This window comes from Schistocerca serialis, chromosome 3 (assembly GCF_023864345.2).
Source record: "Schistocerca serialis cubense isolate TAMUIC-IGC-003099 chromosome 3, iqSchSeri2.2, whole genome shotgun sequence".
Classification (NCBI taxonomy): Eukaryota; Metazoa; Arthropoda; class Insecta; order Orthoptera; family Acrididae; genus Schistocerca; species Schistocerca serialis.
The window spans coordinates 66,395,141-66,414,559 of NC_064640.1; the positions used below are offsets into that span (position 1 = coordinate 66,395,141).

General features: G+C 46.5%; 1 protein-coding gene across 1 annotated transcript in view; it reads right to left on the reverse strand.

Annotated features, from left to right (window-relative positions):
• Positions 1 to 19,419, reverse strand: part of LOC126471528 (dynein axonemal heavy chain 5) — a 1,073,018-nt gene that overhangs the window by 51,788 nt on the left and 1,001,811 nt on the right. The window contains exon 69 of the mRNA XM_050099754.1: positions 9,857 to 10,119. Within this exon, the coding sequence (XP_049955711.1) occupies positions 9,857 to 10,119 (263 nt within the window). The remainder of the gene's footprint in view (positions 1 to 9,856; positions 10,120 to 19,419) is intronic.

A 19,419-nucleotide genomic window follows, 5' to 3' on the forward strand; every position in this document is an offset into this window, starting at 1 on the left:
CAGTGTGCATACCCCTGAGATGCAAAATTAAAGCCCTCGTGATAGGGAAACGGAGCGAAGCTTCCAATGCAATCAAGCGAATTTACTTTTAAAAGGCAATGAAACAAATAGTGCAACAGATAACGCCTTATGAAATCTTAATTTAACAGGGGTAGGCTCATTTTTAAAAGTTAGTAGTCATGCTGAAATACACAGGTCAAACACCACACGACACAATGTTTTAGTTAAGGGAGACATCTAGCTGTTGAATGAAAATGCACACTTACAAAAAAACGTTATTTACTTCCCTTAACGTGCATTCAAGTGGGAACAAACTTCAACAAGGTAACACTGAATGCGAAGTTAAAGAGACAAATTATGTCCCATTCCGATGTTGGTAACAATTTCAGATTCGTGTAATGAAAATTACCGACAGTCAGGCGAAGAGCATATCAGAAAGCGCTAATGAAAAGTGAACGCGAAAGAACAAACACCGTTCACAGATTCAAAGTGTATCCTGCAAATAAAACAGCTAAGAGCGGCAATCAGTTAGCGATACGACTAACTCCGCAAAGTTAACAAATAGCGCGTCCGCTGAACTATTCCAAGAAAAACATTGCTGGCTGAATCTCACCGATTAAACTTCCAGTATTCGGCTGCGTGCGCGATGTCTGTGAGCGACAGTTAATAGTGTACTAGCCTCATCTTCGCGTGTGAAGCCCACGAGGCGCTGCAACACTATCGTTCATGGAGGCGGGAGGCAGGGAGTGCCTAAACAGAAGGTCTAACTTCTCTGGCTCTAGCCGGCTCATGGCGGGCAGAAATACTGGAGCTGCGGAAGGTTACAATTTTCCCGTTGGCTATCAGTGTTACCATGGAGGTAGGAATAAGGGGAGATGGCGCTACGTATCCCAGCCGTACTACGTTTTGAACCCATGGGGGCGCGGCTCGCTGCCATGACACTCTGACCAAGACATTGCCAGTGTGCTATAGAGCTGCGTGTATTACAGTCGCTAATTGCACCATATACGTATGTAACGTCATCAGATTGGTTGTTTCAAAGTTTTTGTTTAAAATAAAATCTCGTAAAAGCGAAATTCCGCGTTTCTTCTGATTAAAAATAGTTTTTAATGTAATATTACGAATAGCTAGCCTTCAATGTAAACGATACAATTTTGTTAATTCAGTAATAAATGTGTATCACAAACTAAATAATAGAGACTGAAAACTAAGTTAGCTATACACTCCCTCCAAAGCCCCATAAATACATCTTGTTTGTAATACGTACTGGGACATTTCAGTTACGTTACACTACTGGGAAACACTGTTCATTACCACCAATATTTACTGAAATACGGTACATAGAATGGCAAATCTACACAGTGTCCTGTTTAGGCCTATACTTTACGCCAGTTAATGTAGTGTTAGCTTTTAATTTGGTACATGATGAGGACAAAGTGAGTTACTCAACACTTCGATTATCGACGATACGTAAGTATTATACTGAAACGTGAACTTGAAAACTAAGAATTTAATTCTTTGAATTAACATACTTTTTGCAAATGTTTTGGGTGTGTAGGGAAAACTGATGGTACAGCATTTTCTCGGAGCCATACTGTTGAAAGGGAAGTTCGGTCTATGTCCTCTTCTCGGAAATGCTGAGAACATATAGTGCTCCATTTAGACGCACGCCAATTCTTCCTCCTCACGGCATTCTCCCACACAGCTTTCCGACTTTCATTTTTAGGAAGTCTAAAATCGTACAGGAGAAAAACACGCTATAGTACAAGTACCGATGTAGCACACGTTCGTTCACAATGAAGTTGTAAAATCACACTTAACGAGACACCTTACACATGAAATGTTATTCCCTTCGATTTCGCACCACAATCGGAACGATTCGTACATCCGAACATCACACAAGTCACAATAATAGCGCAAAATCCTTCCAAAAGCGAGCGACAAGCCTATGCACACAAGCTTACAGCAGCAATGTTTTGGTCGGATTGAGATGGCTACCCTCGGCTTCACATAGCTTCACAACTGTGACGTCACGGCGTCTCCCTCTATTCTTACCTCCATGGGTGTTACGGCGGATGCAGCAAGAGAAGCATGTCTGGGGCGAACTCTATTGCTATCTTCTGCGCCCTCTGGCTGGTTATCGGGAGGCCCTCTGGCGGCTGAGCCGGATACAGCGACAAGCCAACAAAGGCGAAGCCGAGAGACACACCATAAGTCTCGCTGCCACTTCTGGGTCCTTTCGTTAAATTATTCGGCTTTTCCTCTTTGCCACTGTGCGCTTTGCTTCTCCTTCGACGACCTTTCTTTGTTTTTAGCAGAATCTGTTCGGGCAAGGGCGATGCAGACAACCTCATCTCCACCTACTCCTTCGTCTCACTCGGAATATTTTCAGAGGCGACCGGCGTAGAAGACGGGCCTGAAGTGACGTCCATCCGTTCGTGAATATAATTGCTACTGCTTTCAACCTGAGCTGGCGTTTCCACTCCGTGAACCTGTTCCGGCTGCCGAGGTTGTGGGTCTAAGGCGCTGCAGTCATGGACTGTGCGGCTCGTCCCGGCGGAGGTTCGAGTCTTCCCTCGGGCATGGGTGTGTGTGTTTGTCCTTAGGATAATTTAGGTTAAGTAGTGTGTAAGCTTAGGGACTGATGACCTTAGCAGTTAAGTCCCATAAGATTTCACACACATTTGAACATTTTGCCGGGGTTGTGGCTCTCGATAAGCGAGAAATCCGTGTTCGTGTACCCTTCTGGCACAATTTTCATTGTCGTCATCCCTTTATACAGCTAATGGCTGTCCATATTTGCAGCTGCGATTACATTTCATGTATTTCATAACGGCTGTAGTCGCCGCAGTGCCTGTTCCTTTCAACATACATGCATGTTCGAACAACATTGCATCGTACTACTGAACAACACAGACATTGCAATATCATACACTATGTGATCAAAAGTATCTGGACACCCCCAAAAACATACGTTTTTCTTATCAGGTGAATTGTGCTGCCACCTACTGCCAGGTACTCCATATCAGGGACCTCAGTAGTTATTAGACACCGTGAAAGTGCAGAATGGGGCACTCCGCGGAACTCACGGACTTCGAACGTGGTCACGTGATTGGGTGTCACTTGTGTCATCCGAAACGATATTAGGATATATCCAATGACTTTTGTCACCTCGGTGTACTGCTGATTGTTGTCCAAATTCACAACTGCAATGCATTTCATGTATTTCATAACGGTTGTAGTCGCTGCAGTGCCTATTCCTTCGACTACTATAAATATCCGAAGGAATACTGCATCGTACGTCTGACCAACACAGGAATTGCTGCATCGCATTTATCCGTCGACAACAGGCAATTCAGTCAAAATTTCTCCCCTGTACGGGAATACACATGATGAGTGTACCAGGGCAGTTTGTAGACACAAGGTTGACGGTATATGGGTATTAGGAGGTGGCCCTGAGTCGTGGTCGAATAGCATAGTATCGGCTTGCGCGTCGAGCGAGCAGGTTGTCGTTAACTTCCGCCTGTGCCGCAGCGCCGCTTGCTCAGTCTTGTTGGTGTATCGGCCGGAGTTACATTGTAGTCGCGTAGCGGAGTTTGTTGTCGTTTTCCTCTTGGCGGCGGTGTTTTCTGCCCGCGCCATGGTGTCTGTCGAGTCTCCTAAATCTGTGCCTCGTCGAGCTACTGTTCGTTTCAGTTTTGACAAGAGTACGCATCGTGTTCAACCTGGCTCCTTAGAAATTCACGATTGGTTGGCTGATGTTATCCGTGTTACACCTGAGCAAGTAGATACTGTTTACTTTGATTCTGATTTGTATGCATTCTTTGTGAAGTTTTATGATCCCGTTCAAGTTGAAAGACTTCTCTTCCGGGTTGGTTCTAAAGTGTTGTTTACACATCGCGATGGTTCTGTTAGTCAAGTCCTCCTTGAAAATGCGGCACTCGAGTATACGCCGGTTGGAATTTATAACCTTCCTCCTGAAGTGGACGATTCATTTCTTAAAACAGCGTTGCTTCCGTTTGGAATCATACGGCATATTCCATGGGAACGGTGGTCAGCACACCATCGCTTCCAGTGTTATAATGGTATCCAGACTGTGGACATGTGTGTTAAAAAGAATATTCCTTCCCACTTAACTGTCTGTGGTTACCGCATCCATGTTACGTATACAGGGCAAGGTGGAACTTGTTTTCTCTGAAACGAAAGCGGTCATCTCAGATCTGACTGCCCGCGCCGTACGTCGTCTTATCAAAAACTTCTTCCTTTAACGTTAGCAGACACAGTAACTTCGCATTCAGCTGTCAGTCAGTCTCCAGCTTTAAGCGATGTAGGGGAAAGATTACCCCCTACTCCTCGCGAATTTCCAACGTTACCGACGCGTACCAGTGCGGCTTCTGTCCACGAGGGGACGACGGCTCCTGCAGCGTACATCAAAAGCCGGTAGACTGAGGACGGTACAGATTCCGAGGACGCCCCACTCCAGTCTCGTTCTTCTGACACGGCGTTGACAGAGGGTGCACCTTCTGGCGGTAATGTGTTGTCTACTGATGTTAATAGTGATTCCAGTATTACCAGAGAGGGTGTAGCTGCTTCTGTTGATGTTGAAATGTGCGTTCAATCTGCGTCCCCCACTTCACCCGTCGACGTGACGGTTCCCGTGGGTTCCGTTGTTCCCGCAGAGATGTCGCCTGCCGGCCAGCCTTTACAGTTTTCTAGTGCAGTACCACCCCTCCTCCACGCTGAGACGATCGAGCAACAGGATTCTACGGGTTCTCTTCCTGATGTTCAGGAGATGCCACCCGACACCGGCACTGCATTAATTGTCTCTTCTGTACCTGATGTTGCTGTTGGTCGTTCTGAGTTGTGTTCCCCGATTTCCGATAAGTTCGGTGACGATGGCTCCTCTGTCAAATCGGAGCTTGACGTGCCCCCAATCATCAAGAGTGTATGTTTTCACGGAGTGGTGTGAAACAGCGTTTTCAACCTGCCCTTGCCGCGGCGCGTCGTAAAAAGAAAAGCGAGGGTTCCCAAGCTGATATCGTGTGTTTACAAGAGGTGTTATTTGATGTGTTTTGTCTTCCTGGATATTTTATGTTTTTCAATGTCGCGCCTGAAAATTCTACTAGTATGGCTTTGCTTTATCGAGATGGAATCCCGCTGACGGACTTAGAAACGCTAGATGATGGTCGCGGTATAGGCTGTAGCTTTTATGACCTCACCTTAATTTTTCTTTACGCTCCGTCTGGATCCGGTCGTTCATCCGATCGCGCGCGTTTCTATAAGAAAGAAGTTGTTTATTTACTCCGACGGAACCAGCGCAAGGTTTTGTTAGGGGGCGATTTTAACTGCGTCCTACGCCGTGTTGATCAGACCCCCAGTTATACATTTTGTCGTGAACTTAATGATATGGTGACGTCCTTGCATCTCCAGGATGCTTGGGTTTGCAGATATCCTACATTGGTGCGCTTTACGTTTTTCACAGCTACTTCAAGTAGCCGATTGGACCACTTTTATTTATCTGCCCCCATATGTAGTCAGCTTCTATCGATTGATGTAATTCCTTCCAGTTTCATTGATCACTGTGCTGTTTCAATGACTTTTAACCACGTCCCGCAGCGGGTCCATTTCTCGCGCCATTTATGTAAGCTAAACACTCTACATGTCACGAATCCCTCTCTGGAAGGTATCGTCGCAGACGTACGGCGGCGGACATCCCAGTCCCAGACGCATTATTCCTCACTTCTCGAATGGTGGGTTACCTTTGCTAAACCCCGGATTCGAAATACACTCAAGCATTTTAGCGCTGAAAAAGCGGCTGAAATAAGGCGCACTAGGGAATTTTATTGTGCAGTCCTTCGCGATATTTCGATAATGCTCGTGATGCCCCCTTGAGGGTCGTCGACGTCCACCGTGTGAAGGCGAAACTTCGCCAACTCAAACGTAGGCGAATGGATGGTGTCCGACTGCGTTCCCAGCCTCGTTCAATCGTACAGGATGAGTTGATCTCTCTCTATCATCTTCTCCGGCTTAACAAGCGATCTCAAAGGACGTGTCTTTCTACCATTCGTTCTCTAGATGGGCGTGAGTGGTCCTCCCAATCTGATATTATGCGTGAACTTTACCAGTACTATTCCGAGCTTTATGCTGAAGTGGATTCAGACGATCCACCGTCTTTTGATTTCACCTCCCTCCTTGATCGTGTTGTTACACCAGCTCTCCTGGAAGAGTATTTCTCTATATTCCATCGCCATGATATACTTGATATTGTGGCTCGTTCTCCCCCCCCCCCCCCCCCCCCCCCCCACAAATCACCTGGCCCCGATGGCCTTCCCAAAGAATTTTATATTCGATTTTGGCCATTAATAGGAGATACGATAACTTCCATGGTGAATGAAATGTTCCAGGGAGGCCTTCTCCTGCCCAGCGTTAAGGTTGCTAAAATAGTCCTGATTCCCAAAAAGGCGGGACGTTTGCGTGTGGATCAGGTCCGCCAAATAACCCTCTTCTACTATGATTATAAAATAGTGGCGCGAGCGGTCAATAGCCGACTATTGATATTGTTGACTACCATCATCGCGAGTTATCAAAGTTGTCTTCCGGGTCGTACTCTCCTGACTCCCGTTGCTGAATGTCGAGACTTAATTTCGATTGCTTCCACCATTCCCGTGCCAAGCACTTTGCTTTTCATTGATTTTCACCAAGCGTTAGACCGCATCAGTCATGGATTCCTTATGCGAGTATTGACTACTGTTGGTTTTAACAATGCTGCATGACGGCTGTTTAGCTCTCTAATCACTGGTATTCGGGCGTCCATTGACGTAAATGGCCGTCTTACTTTCCCCATCGCGATGTGTCAGGGCGTCCTTCAAGGGAGGCCATTATCAATGTCGCTCTACGTGCTGTTTCTGGAACCATTATCGCGAACTATAGACTATAGCTGCTCGTTTGAGTGGCTGGTCGCTGCTGGGAGAAAGGTTTACCGTTCGTGCATATGCTGATGACGTTATGGTTCTTCTCCGTACACATGATGATGTACCACTGCTTTTGTCGTCTTACGGGAGCGCGGGTTAATGACCATAAATGTCGTTTACTCAATTTGCGAGGATTTGACGCTGCTGAAATTCCATGGGCTTCGAAGGTCACCCGATATCGATCTTTGGGTGTTATAATTGACAGCTGTCCGCTAACGATGGCTACGATAAACTGGAAGTCTGTCACGGATAAGATTCAGGGTGCAATCATTGAACACGAGCGTCGCTCCTTCTCACTTCTTCATAAGGTTCGGGCCATGGAAACGTATGGGTTAAGTAAGGCTTATTTTATTGCACAAATCTTTCCACTTCCTGCGATGGTGTCCCGAAAGTTGCAAAGTTTAACTGGCAGGTTTATCTGGCGCCACTCTGTATTTCGCGTGCGCTATGGGGTCATGTCGCGGCCCCGTTTGCAGGAAGGTCTGGGCCTCCCTGACATTCGGGTTAAGGCGTCTGCCTTATTCTTCCGTCGCACCGTGTTAATGTGTCAACGCGCCCCCCCCCCCCCCCCTCCCCAGGTCACTTACTGGTAGGATTAGTTATAAATTACGGCACGTCAGGGATTTTTTTTTTTTTTTTGAGGTCAGTTATTTAGGAATAAATATCCTTTCCCAAACGAGTCTCTCCCAAAAAATGCAGTTAAGCCGCAGGCCAGTTTCTTATAGTCTTCCCTCTGTGGAAGCCCTGTCGCCAGAAGCGAACTGGAAGATTGTTTGGTCTAACATTAGCCTCCCGATTTTCCCGATGGAAGTGGCGTCCTCGGTGGTACCAAGCTGTTCATGATGTCGTACCTACCAACGTGCGACTTTTTCGTATTGGCCTCAGTGCAACGGATCGCTGCAATCATTGCCATGAACCTGGTACATGATCCCATCGGTTGATTTCCTGCGGTCATGACCATTGGAGATGGCTTCGCCGCCAACTGGCTTTTCTCCTCAGGACGTCGGAGGCGGCTATCTCGGGGGAGGTTCTCGTGCGTCCCGATTCAACCTTCTTTCCTCGATCGAAGAACAATACCGTCATGTGGCTTGTTGGCCATTATGTCCACTACGTATGGTGAGTGGATATGACGCAGATCCTTGTGCCTTTTCCCACTATATGGCCACCGCACATTGCACGTGGCTCCGGATGCCCCGTTATCGTGAATTTTTTTCTAATATGTTGTATCTCGTTCTTCATCGCCAAGGCGTTGGATGAGTTGCCATGCCCCCCTTTCTTATTTTATTTTTGTGGACACTTCTATGGATTTAGATGTTCCACGATGTAGAAGGGGCGGAAGAAAGAATGTGTGGGCACGTTAAAATTGCCGCCCCATTCCTTCCTATACGTTTTTCTGATTTCACCCTTTTGTTTTTGTCGAAATGACCTCTTGTTTTATTTTAATTGATTGCCTTCAATAAGTGTTTTCGAAAAAACAAGAATATTTTCGTTTTCTGAAGCATTACACTGCCATTTGAGTGTATATTTTGGCGTGTTTCCTGTGTAAAATAAAATAAAATAAAAAAAAGCGGAATCGGCATCGTGATGGATTGATAAATTATTGCATTTTATGGTTGGCTGACTCATAAAAAAATTAAAATAAAAAAATAAAACTAAAAATAAAAAAACCTCCCTGGTGCCATTATTATTTCTCTTTTTTCACTTTATTAAAATTTTTGTCTGTGTCGTGGTATATATTAAAAAAAAAAACAAAGAGGTAATCGTTGTGCATTCTGAACCTGTAGTCATGTGTTCGCCTCTAACAATTTTCCTTTTCTTTCACATTTCGGCTAAAAAAGAAAAAAAAGTGGCTCAGATGGATAGAGCGTCTGCCACGTGGGCGGGAGATCCCGGGTAAAAAAAAAAAAAAAAAAAAAAAAGAAAAAAGGATAATGGTAAAGGTGACCGCTCGCGATAAGCAGAAAATCTGAGTTCGAGTCCCGATGGCGCAAAAATTTTGATTATCATCATTCCATTATACAGCTGATGGTTGTCCATATTCGCAGTTGCTAATACATGCCACGTATTTCATAACGGCTGTAGTCGCTGCAGTGCCTGTTCCTTCGGACATGCATGCATTTCCGAAGGAACATTGCATCGTACTTCTGAACAACACAGGCAATGCAATATCGTAGAAATGTGTTGCGTTTGTCTTTACTTTGTACGAGAATGTTAATGAGTAGGAGGAAAGGCAGTATAGAAGCTCACAGTTTAAGTTCCCGTCGACATCACGGTTATTACACGTGGCTAGCTACGCAGTAGATACCTTGGACAGAGGATGGAAAACAAAATAGGCAATATCACAGCCCGAAATGACTGAGAGAGACAACAGAGAGTGTAAATGATGCTTGTCAGATCGTAATTTGAACTCTGCTCACCCTGAATACGAAGGCAGCGTCGTAATTTCTGTGCCACGGTAGCGTTGTGTGTGTATTGTGTATTGAACCAGGGACCTAGACACGACGGAGAGGCTTCGTCCCACAGTAGTCCACAACAGGCCCAGAAACGTCTCATACCAGACAAGTGCAACCCCAAATGTTTGTGTGGTAAAGTAATTATGGTGTATGCGTACGTGGAGACAGTGTTTGCGCAGCAATCGCCGACATAGTGTAACTGAGGCGAAATAAGGGGAACCACACCGCATTCGCCGAGGCAGATGGAAAACAGCCTTAAAAACCATCCGCAGATTCGCCAGCACACCGGTCCTCGACGCAGATCCGCCAGGCGGATTCGTGTCGGGGACCGGCCCGCCTTCCAGCTCGGGAAGCAGCGCGTTAGACGGCGCGGCTAGCCGGGCGGGCTGGAACGAGCATACTCTTATTAAAGTAACCCCGATCATAACTCACGTGATATCGGCGTTGCCATGCAGACCGAACACCTCCGGCGTGTCGGTGGCGGGCAGCCCATTGATGTAGTCGATGTAGCCCTGGAGGTTCCGCGTGTTGGGCACCTTGTAGTTGCGGTAGAACTCGAAGCCGGGCCGCAGCAGGACGTCGCAGAACCAGACGTGTGTGAACGTGGTCAGCAGCCGTTTGTCGAAGTCGTCGGTGACGCGGCCGCCGTACTGCACCTCCCCCAGCATGTAGCACACCGTCGGCCAGGAAATGCCCTGCGCAGTGGAGGCAGAACAGGGACGAACTCACTCAACTATCCCTTTATTATAACAATTCAACCGAACGGCCTGGCCAAGCAATGCCAATTAGCGTAACTCCGGGTGAGAAAGCGAAATATAAATGAGGCTGGCTGCATTGGGGTACTTACATTATTGTTCTAACCACTGCCTAGATGTAAGCCTACAGTGCATGTTCATAAGACATGCCTTTTGATATGCTCTGCCGAAGTATACAAATGGACTGAAAGGCTGTCTGCCTCTAAGCATTCTAATACTTTGATCGTCTTCGAAAATCTGAGACTAAAAACGAACGTTCAAATGGTTCAAATGGCTCTGAGCACTATGGGACTTAACTTCTGAGGTCATCAGTCCCCTAGAACTTAGAAATACTTAAACCTAACTAACCTAAGGACATCACACACAGCCATGCCCGAGGCAGGATTCGAACCTGCGGCCGTAGGGGTCGCGCGGTTCCAGACTGTAGCACCTAGAACCGCTCGGCCACACCGGCCAGCAAAAACAAACGTCTCCTCCATCTTATACACTGCTGCAACGCATCACTACTGCTTCAACATATACCAAGGCCATCTCCCTGAACCTCCGCACACAGGATGTCCCGTTTATTTTGACCAACCCCAATAACTTTTTGTCTAGAAGTAGAATAAACCAATTGTTGTTTAGCTACTAGGGGGACATTTTACAGCATCACTGCCTTTCTTGAATCAAGATATGAACAGCAGTACGTCTTTTTAAATACACCGTATATTTTTTATTCAGTAATACACTTCCTCTCTTCAGGTCCTGTTCAATAACATATCACGTATTCATGTAAACACATCATTCAATTTAATAAGAAACGGAAACGAAAAAGCGACAACAGTATGTTTTAATCAAATGAACAATGACATTAGCTGCTTGTCGGCACTGAATTAAATCAATGATGAAAGTTGAAAATTTGTGCCGGACCAGGACTCGAACCTAGATTTTTCCGTTTCTCGCTAGCGGTCGTATTGAACTTCCCGGCTATCCGGACACGGTCCCTGACCGACCCCAATTCCCAACTTATTCACACACTACTGACGTAGTGCCCCTGCAGATTACCTTCACTACTTGCAGCGACCACTGATTTTCGTGGGAATTCGGGCTTGTTTGTACATCTGCACTGAAATGATCATTGTCCATCTCGCCCTGGTTGCATACACTGACGGAAAAAAATCACAACAGGAAGGAGTTGTGCAACATAACGAAAGTTGGTAGGCGTGTTTCTACATCTGAAAGATGATGTCTATTCAAATTTCTCGCCAGTTGAATAAAAGTGGCGCTAGTAGTGCCGCTATGAGGACGCATATCAGGTTTGCTTTAGATATACGCTGTAACAGTCTTGAACGTTAGTCACTTTTGGGATTGGAAGTAGTGAGTTGATTAAGTCATGAATGCCTTTAAGGTGACAAAGACGCCATTATAAACATCTCACTAAGTTTGAACGAGGTAGTTAATAGGGCTACGAGAACCTGGATGTTCTTTTTGCGATACTGCAGAAAGACTTGGTAGGAATATAGACACTGTACATGATAGGCCCCAGGCGGCCACCTGGCACTACAGAGAGGGAAGACCATCGTGTTCGGCGTAGGGCTCTGTCGTATCGCATTGCATCTGCAGCAGCAATTTGTGCAGCAGTTGGCACCACAGTGACGTAAAAACTGTTACAAATGGGTTACTTAAAAGACAACTCCGAGCAAGACGCCCTGTGCATTCCACTGACCCCAAACCATCACCTTTTGTGATTTCAGTGGTGTTACGCGAGAGCTCATTGGAGGGCAGGGTGCAGGTCTTTTGTGTTTTCTGATGAACTCTGGTTCTGCGTCGGTGCATGTGATGGCCGCTTGTTGGAGGCCATTTGAGGGCCTGCAACCAACCTGTCCGCGTGCTAGACCCACTGGACCTACACCTGCAGTTACGGTCTGGGGTGCGATTTCGTATGACAGCAGGAGCACTCTCGTGGCTATCCCATGCATCCTGACTGCAAATCTGTATGTCAATCAGCGGAAGCTGACTTCGACCTGTTGTATATTCCAGAGGGTGTTTTCCAACAGGATAACGCTCGCCCACATAACGCTGTTGTAACCAAGAGTGTCGACATATTGCCTTGGCCTGCTCGACCATCAAATATTTCTCTAATCGAGCACGTTAGGGACATCATTGAACGACATCTAGAGCATCATCCACAAGCAGTATTAACCGTCCCTGTATTGACCAACCAAGTGCAACAGGCATGGAAATCCATCCCACATCTGACATCCAGCAACTGTACAATACAATGTATTCGCGTTTGCACGCTTTCATTCAACATTCCGGTAGCTACACCGGTTATTACTGTACCAGCATTTCACATTTGCAATGGCTTATCTCGCGCTTACATTAACCTGTGATCATGCAATGTCAATCACTTAAATCTATTACCTAGACGAATATATTCCCGAAATACCCTGCATTAATTATTTTTTGTTGTTGCGATTTTTTTAGTTAGTATATAACCACATATACACTCCTGGAAATGGAAAAAAGAACACATTGAGCCCGTATCTCGTGGTCGTGCGGTAGCGTTCTCGCTTCCCACGCCCGGGTTCCCGGGTTCGATTCCCGGCGGGGTCAGGGATTTTCTCTGCCTCGTGATGACTGGGTGTTGTGTGCTGTCCTTAGGTTAGTTAGGTTTAAGTAGTTCTAAGTTCTAGGGGACTTATGACCACAGCAGTTGAGTCCCATAGTGCTCAGAGCCATTTGAACCATTTTTTTGAACACATTGACACCGGTGTGTCAGACCCACCATACTTGCTCCGGACACTGCGAGAGGGCTGTACAAGCAATGATCACATGCACGGCACAGCGGACACACCAGGAACCGCGGTGTTGGCCGTCGAATGGCGCTAGCTGCGCAGCATTTGTGCACCGCCGCCGTCAGTGTCAGCCAGTTTGCCGTGGCATACGGAGCTCCATCGCAGTCTTTAACACTGGTAGCATGCCGCGACAGCGTGGACGTGAACCGTATGTGCAGTTGACGGACTTTGAGCGAGGGCGCATAGTGGGCATGCGGGAGGCCGGGTGGACGTACCGCCGAATTGCTCAACACGTGGGGCGTGAGGTCTCCACAGTACATCGATGTTGTCGCCAGTGGTCGGCGGAAGGTGCACGTGCCCGTCGACCTCGGACCGGACCGCAGCGACGCACGGATGCACGCCAAGACCGTAGGATCCTACGCAGTGCCGTAGGGGACCGCACCGCCACTTCCCAGCAAATTAGGGACACTGTTGCTCCTGGGGTATCGGCGAGGACCATTCGCAACCGTCTCCATGAAGCTGGGCTACGGTCCCGCACACCGTTAGGCCGTCTTCCGCTCACGCCCCAACATCGTGCAGCCCGCCTCCAGTGGTGTCGCGACAGGCGTGAATGGAGGGTCGAACGGAGACGTGTCGTCTTCAGCGATGAGAGTCGCTTCTGCCTTGGTGCCAATGATGGTCGTATGCGTGTTTGGCGCCGTGCAGGTGAGCGCCACAATCAGGACTGCATACGACCGAGGCACACAGGGCCAACACCCGGCATCATGATGTGTGGAGCGATCTCCTACACTGGCCGTACACCACTGGTGATCGTCGAGGGGACACTGAATAGTGCACGGTACATCCAAACCGTCATCGAACCCATCGTTCTACCATTCCTAGACCGGCAAGGGAACTTGCTGTTCCAACAGGACAATGCACGTCCGCATGTATCCCGTGCCACCCAACGTGCTCTAGAAGGTGTAAGTCAACTACCCTGGCCAGCAAGATCTCCGGATCTGTCCCCCATTGAGCATGTTTGGGACTGGATGAAGCGTCGTCTCACGCGGTCTGCACGTCCAGCACGAACGCTGGTCCAACTGAGGCGCCAGGTGGAAATGGCATGGCAAGCCGTTCCACAGGACTACATCCAGCATCTCTACGATCGTCTCCATGGGAGAATAGCAGCCTGCATTGCTGCGAAAGGTGGATATACACTGTACTAGTGCCGACATTGTGCATGCTCTGTTGCCTGTGTCTATGTGCCTGTGGTTCTGTCAGTGTGATCATGTGATGTATCTGACCCCAGGAATGTGTCAATAATGTTTCCCCTTCCTGGGACAATGAATTCACAGTGTTCTTATTTCAATTTCCAGGAGTGTATATAAACCACATATATATAAACCACATATACAGGGTGGTCCACTGATCGTGACTAGGCCAAATATATCACGAAATAAGCGTCAAACGAAAAAACTACAAAGAGCGAAACTTGTCTAGCTTGAAGGGGGAAACCAGATGGCGCTATGGTTGACCTGCTAGATGGCGCTGCCGTAGCACATACGGATATCAACTGCGTTTTTTTAAATAGGAACCCCCATTTTTTATTACATATTCGTGTAGTACGTAAAGAAATATGAATGTTTTAGTTGGATCAATTTTTAGCTTTGTGATAGATGGCGCTGTAATGGTAACAAACATATGGCTCACAATTTTAGATGAACAGTTGGTAACAGGTAGGTCTTTTAAATTAAAATAAAGAACGTAGGTAGGTTTGAACATTTTATTTCGGTTGTTCCAATGTGATACATGTACACTCGACAGCAAAAAAAGTGGGTCACCCCTGAATTCCAACGTGTAGGCTGCACCTGAATGTATGCAACCAACATAGCATATCTGTGTTGCACATAGTCGCAACCCTCCACAGTACAGTCATTGTAAGATACACAATGGGTACCGCTAGAGACTACTAGAGAACACTGGTCTTTATGACAGTCCGTCCAGATGTACAGTAACACCACGATAGTACAGAAGAGATCAGGCAGTCCTTAACGTTTGTAAACTAAACTTAATTACAATAAGTGACATTTCAAATGTTATGGGACAACTAGTTTAGTCACATAAATCGTTCAGTAATCCTTAGGCACAATTAAATATTTGAGACAGTATATGGATTTATAAAGTTGTATGGCAATTGGAAACAAGTTCTTTGCTGTCCAAAAGGTTTACCCAACACATGCTGAACGTCGTTCAACGTTCAACGGGGAGTGGTTTCGCATCAACTTTATGTAATAGTAAGCAGTTAAAAGAAAACGTGATTAACAGCGGCAACCACTCTACGGGAATCCCAACATTAACAGCGAATCACAAGTAATATCATTGTTCACATTACTCATCAACAGTTACTTGTACACAAAGTTGTACTTTAAATGACATGACCAACGTCTTCGTTCTGGATCCGTGTGTAAAGCCAGAACGTAAAGCCATTGTTAACCAAGCAAAGCTTTGTGCCTTATCGAGACTCGATCACTAGGCAGAAAGAGACGTCAAATATTGACGTTTGCACCAGTATCAGTTATCAGTTCTCAACTTGAACGTAAATGACGATAATGTTTGTAGGAAAGCGGGAACCCTAACATGACAATTACCTTCTTGGTAACTAAACCTCGAAAGACGTTGTATAGTGTGGCATTGTCAAGGAATAAAGGATGCACATGTTTAAAATTGAAATGCCATCTTGTAATGCTGGGGACAAGGATGCGAACCCAGCACCTAACCGGATTGTTGAATAAGTACGTAAAATCAGAATGTAGATATCACAGTTTGTCACCAGTAGTGGGGTTGGAACCTTAAATGACGACTGAAGTTGTATTGCCTGACCGGGATTCGAATCTGGCGCCTACCGCCGTCGTTTCCTAACCAGGAACAGACGAGAAATGTCCAATGTTGCTCCACCATCAGCGAGATGTGTACATGTTTAACTAGAAATAAGGTGACGATAACGTCTATGCTGACTGAGAGGCGAACGCCGCACACATGGTTATGAGCCGGCCGGAGCAGCCGAGCGGTTAAAGGCGCTACGTCGCAGGTTCGAATCCTGCCTCGGGCATGGATGTGTGTGATGTCCTTAGGTTAGTTAGGTTTAAGTAGTTCTAAGTTCTAGGGGACTTATGACCACAGCAGTTGAGTCCCATAGTGCTCAGAGCCATTTGAACCATTTGAACACATGGTTATGAAGACACGTTAATGATCAACTTCATTTTCAGTAGTAGCTAGGAGTAGCATGTTTAGTTGCAAACCTTAAGGCCTTACTCATCCCTAGTAACGTGTTGCCTAATATCTGCGATATCATGATGTTAATTTACAAGTGGATTGACTGCCGTAAAGAGCAATGTTCTCTAGTAGTCGTGTATCATTGAGATGTAAATGAAGTGCCTCAGCAGAAAGTAATTTCCGTCGTGCAGCACGTATTGTTTCAGAGACACTGAGTACATGTTATAAGTGCACAAAACGTGTATTATATACTAAGTATATACTATTATTTGGAGAAGCTGCCGACGAACCTGTTTACTTTTACATTCCGCTTAGTTGTCGTGGTTGAATACAGGTTTTCTTAAGGCTACATCTAATGCACAGCGCTTACAAGAAAGTATAGTTTCCTGCGTCATGCTATGCTAGGTGAAATATATTGTGATAGCTATGTTTAAAATGAATGTATTTTTGAAAGTATTGTTCGTCAAATATTTGAATAAATCGTCAACTGTAGGTGTGCCTGCACATGTTATAGCATAATAGCTGTAGCTGCGTTAGTTTGTACTACAGACTTGGGTAGGTTAGGTGTAACTTTTGATCCTTCAAGGGGTGATCGTGGCCATGCGGCCCGGGTCTGTACTAGCCGCGGCTCGCAGCCCGGGACGAGCCAGCACGGCTGCGCCGCATGCCTCTGCCTATGCCGCTCCTTTTGACGTAAATATGTATACCTCCTCTCCTGGAATCAGTATAAGAGCGGCAAGAAGAAATACACAGCAGGCTGCCTGCCGTAATGGCTCACTGGGAGAGGTCTATTCGAGGTAGAGTCAAAAAATGGTTCATATGGCTCTGAGCATTATGGGACTTAACATCTGAGGTCATCAGTCCCCTAGAACGTAGAACTACTTAAACCTAACTAACCTAAGGACATCACACACATCCATGCCCGAGGCAGGATTCGAACCTGCGACAGTAGCGGTCGCGCGGTTCCAGACTGAAGCGCCTAGAGCCGCTCGGCCACTCCGGCCGGCCGATGTAGAGTCGTCGCTCTCATTGAGGAAGGAGGATGTTCCATCAGAGAAGCTGGCAGACGGTATGGCGTACCACATACCACTGCAAAGAGATGATGGAGGATCTGCCTTGAAAGAGGCACCACCAACAGTGCTCCTGGCTCAGGCAGGAAGAGAGTGATCTCACAGCAGGAAGACAGGGACCTAGTGTCTAGGAGCAGAGCAAATCCCTTTCTGAACGCGAAGCAGTTGCGGCGGGAGACCAACTTCCCCGGCTCCAGTGACACGATTCGCCGAAGGCTGAGGGACGCTTGACTGCATGCACGACGATCCGCCGTGAAACAAGAGCTCAGCGAAGACAACGTTTTATACCGTCTAGCATTTGCGGAGCTCCATCTGAGGGCGTCGTGGGACAACCTCATTTTCACTGATGAGAAGGTGTTTTCCACCAATAACGACGGTCCACGAATCGTTTACAGGCCGCAAGGGACTCGCCATTGACGCGAATATGTAACCACGACGAGAAGAAGTGGCCGGCTATCTGTTACCTGCTGGGGTTGGAATTCTGCGAGAGGGGCGGGAATTCTTCACAGGATAGAAGGAACTCTGGACAGCGCGCAGTATGCCCACATATTGGAAAATGTGATGCTTCCGTCAGTGCGAATGCTGTACGCAAAAGGGGACGTCACATTGGAAGAGGACCATTCTCTCATTCACAAGTCTGCATTTGTTCAGCAGCGGCTTTCTACGATTGGCGTCAACGTCATGGACTGGCCGCCATCGGCGGCTGATACGAATTCCATGGAAAACATGTGGGCTGAGGTCGCCAGAACATTAACAGAGAACTGGCCACGAAACCAACCAACTACTGTGGACGCTCTTTGGGACTGCGTCCTGGAAACCTGGGAGGAAGTTGCTTCTTCAGGCTGTTACGTCCGACGGCTTATACATTCTATGCAAAGACGCGTGATAGAAGGACAAAATAATGAAGGGTTCTGGATAAAATGTTAGAGTTCTTAAAATGTTTTGTTATGTCTTCTTTTTCGTCATTTTTCCTCATTGGGAGCTAGTGGAAGATCGCGTGGCAACAGAAAAGATACAATCTGGGTTAGCTTTCCTTTGAGTTGCCCTTTTAATTCAAGTGGGTTTCTTATGAATATACAGTTTGTTAAGTATTCTATTTTGATTTCATTTATACCCTGTCTACATACTTACAAACTAATCAGCGTAGATGGACTCTGTCACAGTAGTTTTTGTTATTTCAAATACGTCTCTCTCTTCCCCTCCATCCATGAATATACCCTCCGTCCTCCACACAATACGCCAACGATTTCATATTATGTTTACTCGTCGCGCGGGATTAGCCGCGCTGCAGTCATGGACTGTGACGCTGGTCCCGGCGGAAGTTTCGAGACCTCCCTCGGGCATGGGTGTGTATGTTTGTCCTTAGGATAATTTAGGTTAAGTAGTGTGTAAGATTAGGGACTGATGACCTTAGCAGTTAAGTCCCATAAGATTTCACACACATTTGAACATTTATGTTTACTCGTTGTTAATATCTCTTCTATTCTCTCTCACACTCTCTCTCTCTGACACTATCGCCGCAAGTGCCCTTCTATTACACTCCCCCAAAATTTTGTAAACAAATCTAGCGGTTTCCAATGACGCTACATTTTCTCTTTTAATTGCTGCTGTCTTTACTCTCTATCATTCCTCTCACCACCTATGAAACCGTATTCTTTGATCTCCCCTTCTCTATGACCCATTCTTCGTTCTGAGAACAGTCCTTCCTTATCTCTCGGTCCAACGATAAAACGAACTGTGGCACACGTCTAAGTAAGCAATACTTTGCAAGCATTTCACGCTTATATTTTGCACTTCTGCACTTCTATCCATTCCCAGATCCCGCCCTTCTTCCTGTTACGCGTCCCTTGATATCTGCATCTACATCTAAATGAATACTCTGCAATTCATAATTATGTGCTTGGCAGGGGGTTCTGTGGTCTGGTGGATTAATCTTGTATTGATGTGTAAAACGTGTAGGTTCACATCTCACGTCAGGCGTAGATTTTTAACACACACAAGTAGCTCACCTTCACCCCTAGTAACGCCAAGTGCAGAACGCCAGTAAGCTCTGTAGTTCAATATCCCCAGTAAAGATAGCATTCCTTCGCTGCCGACTGGGCATTCGTTTGAGCTGTGACAGATGGAGAAACCCCGTAAGG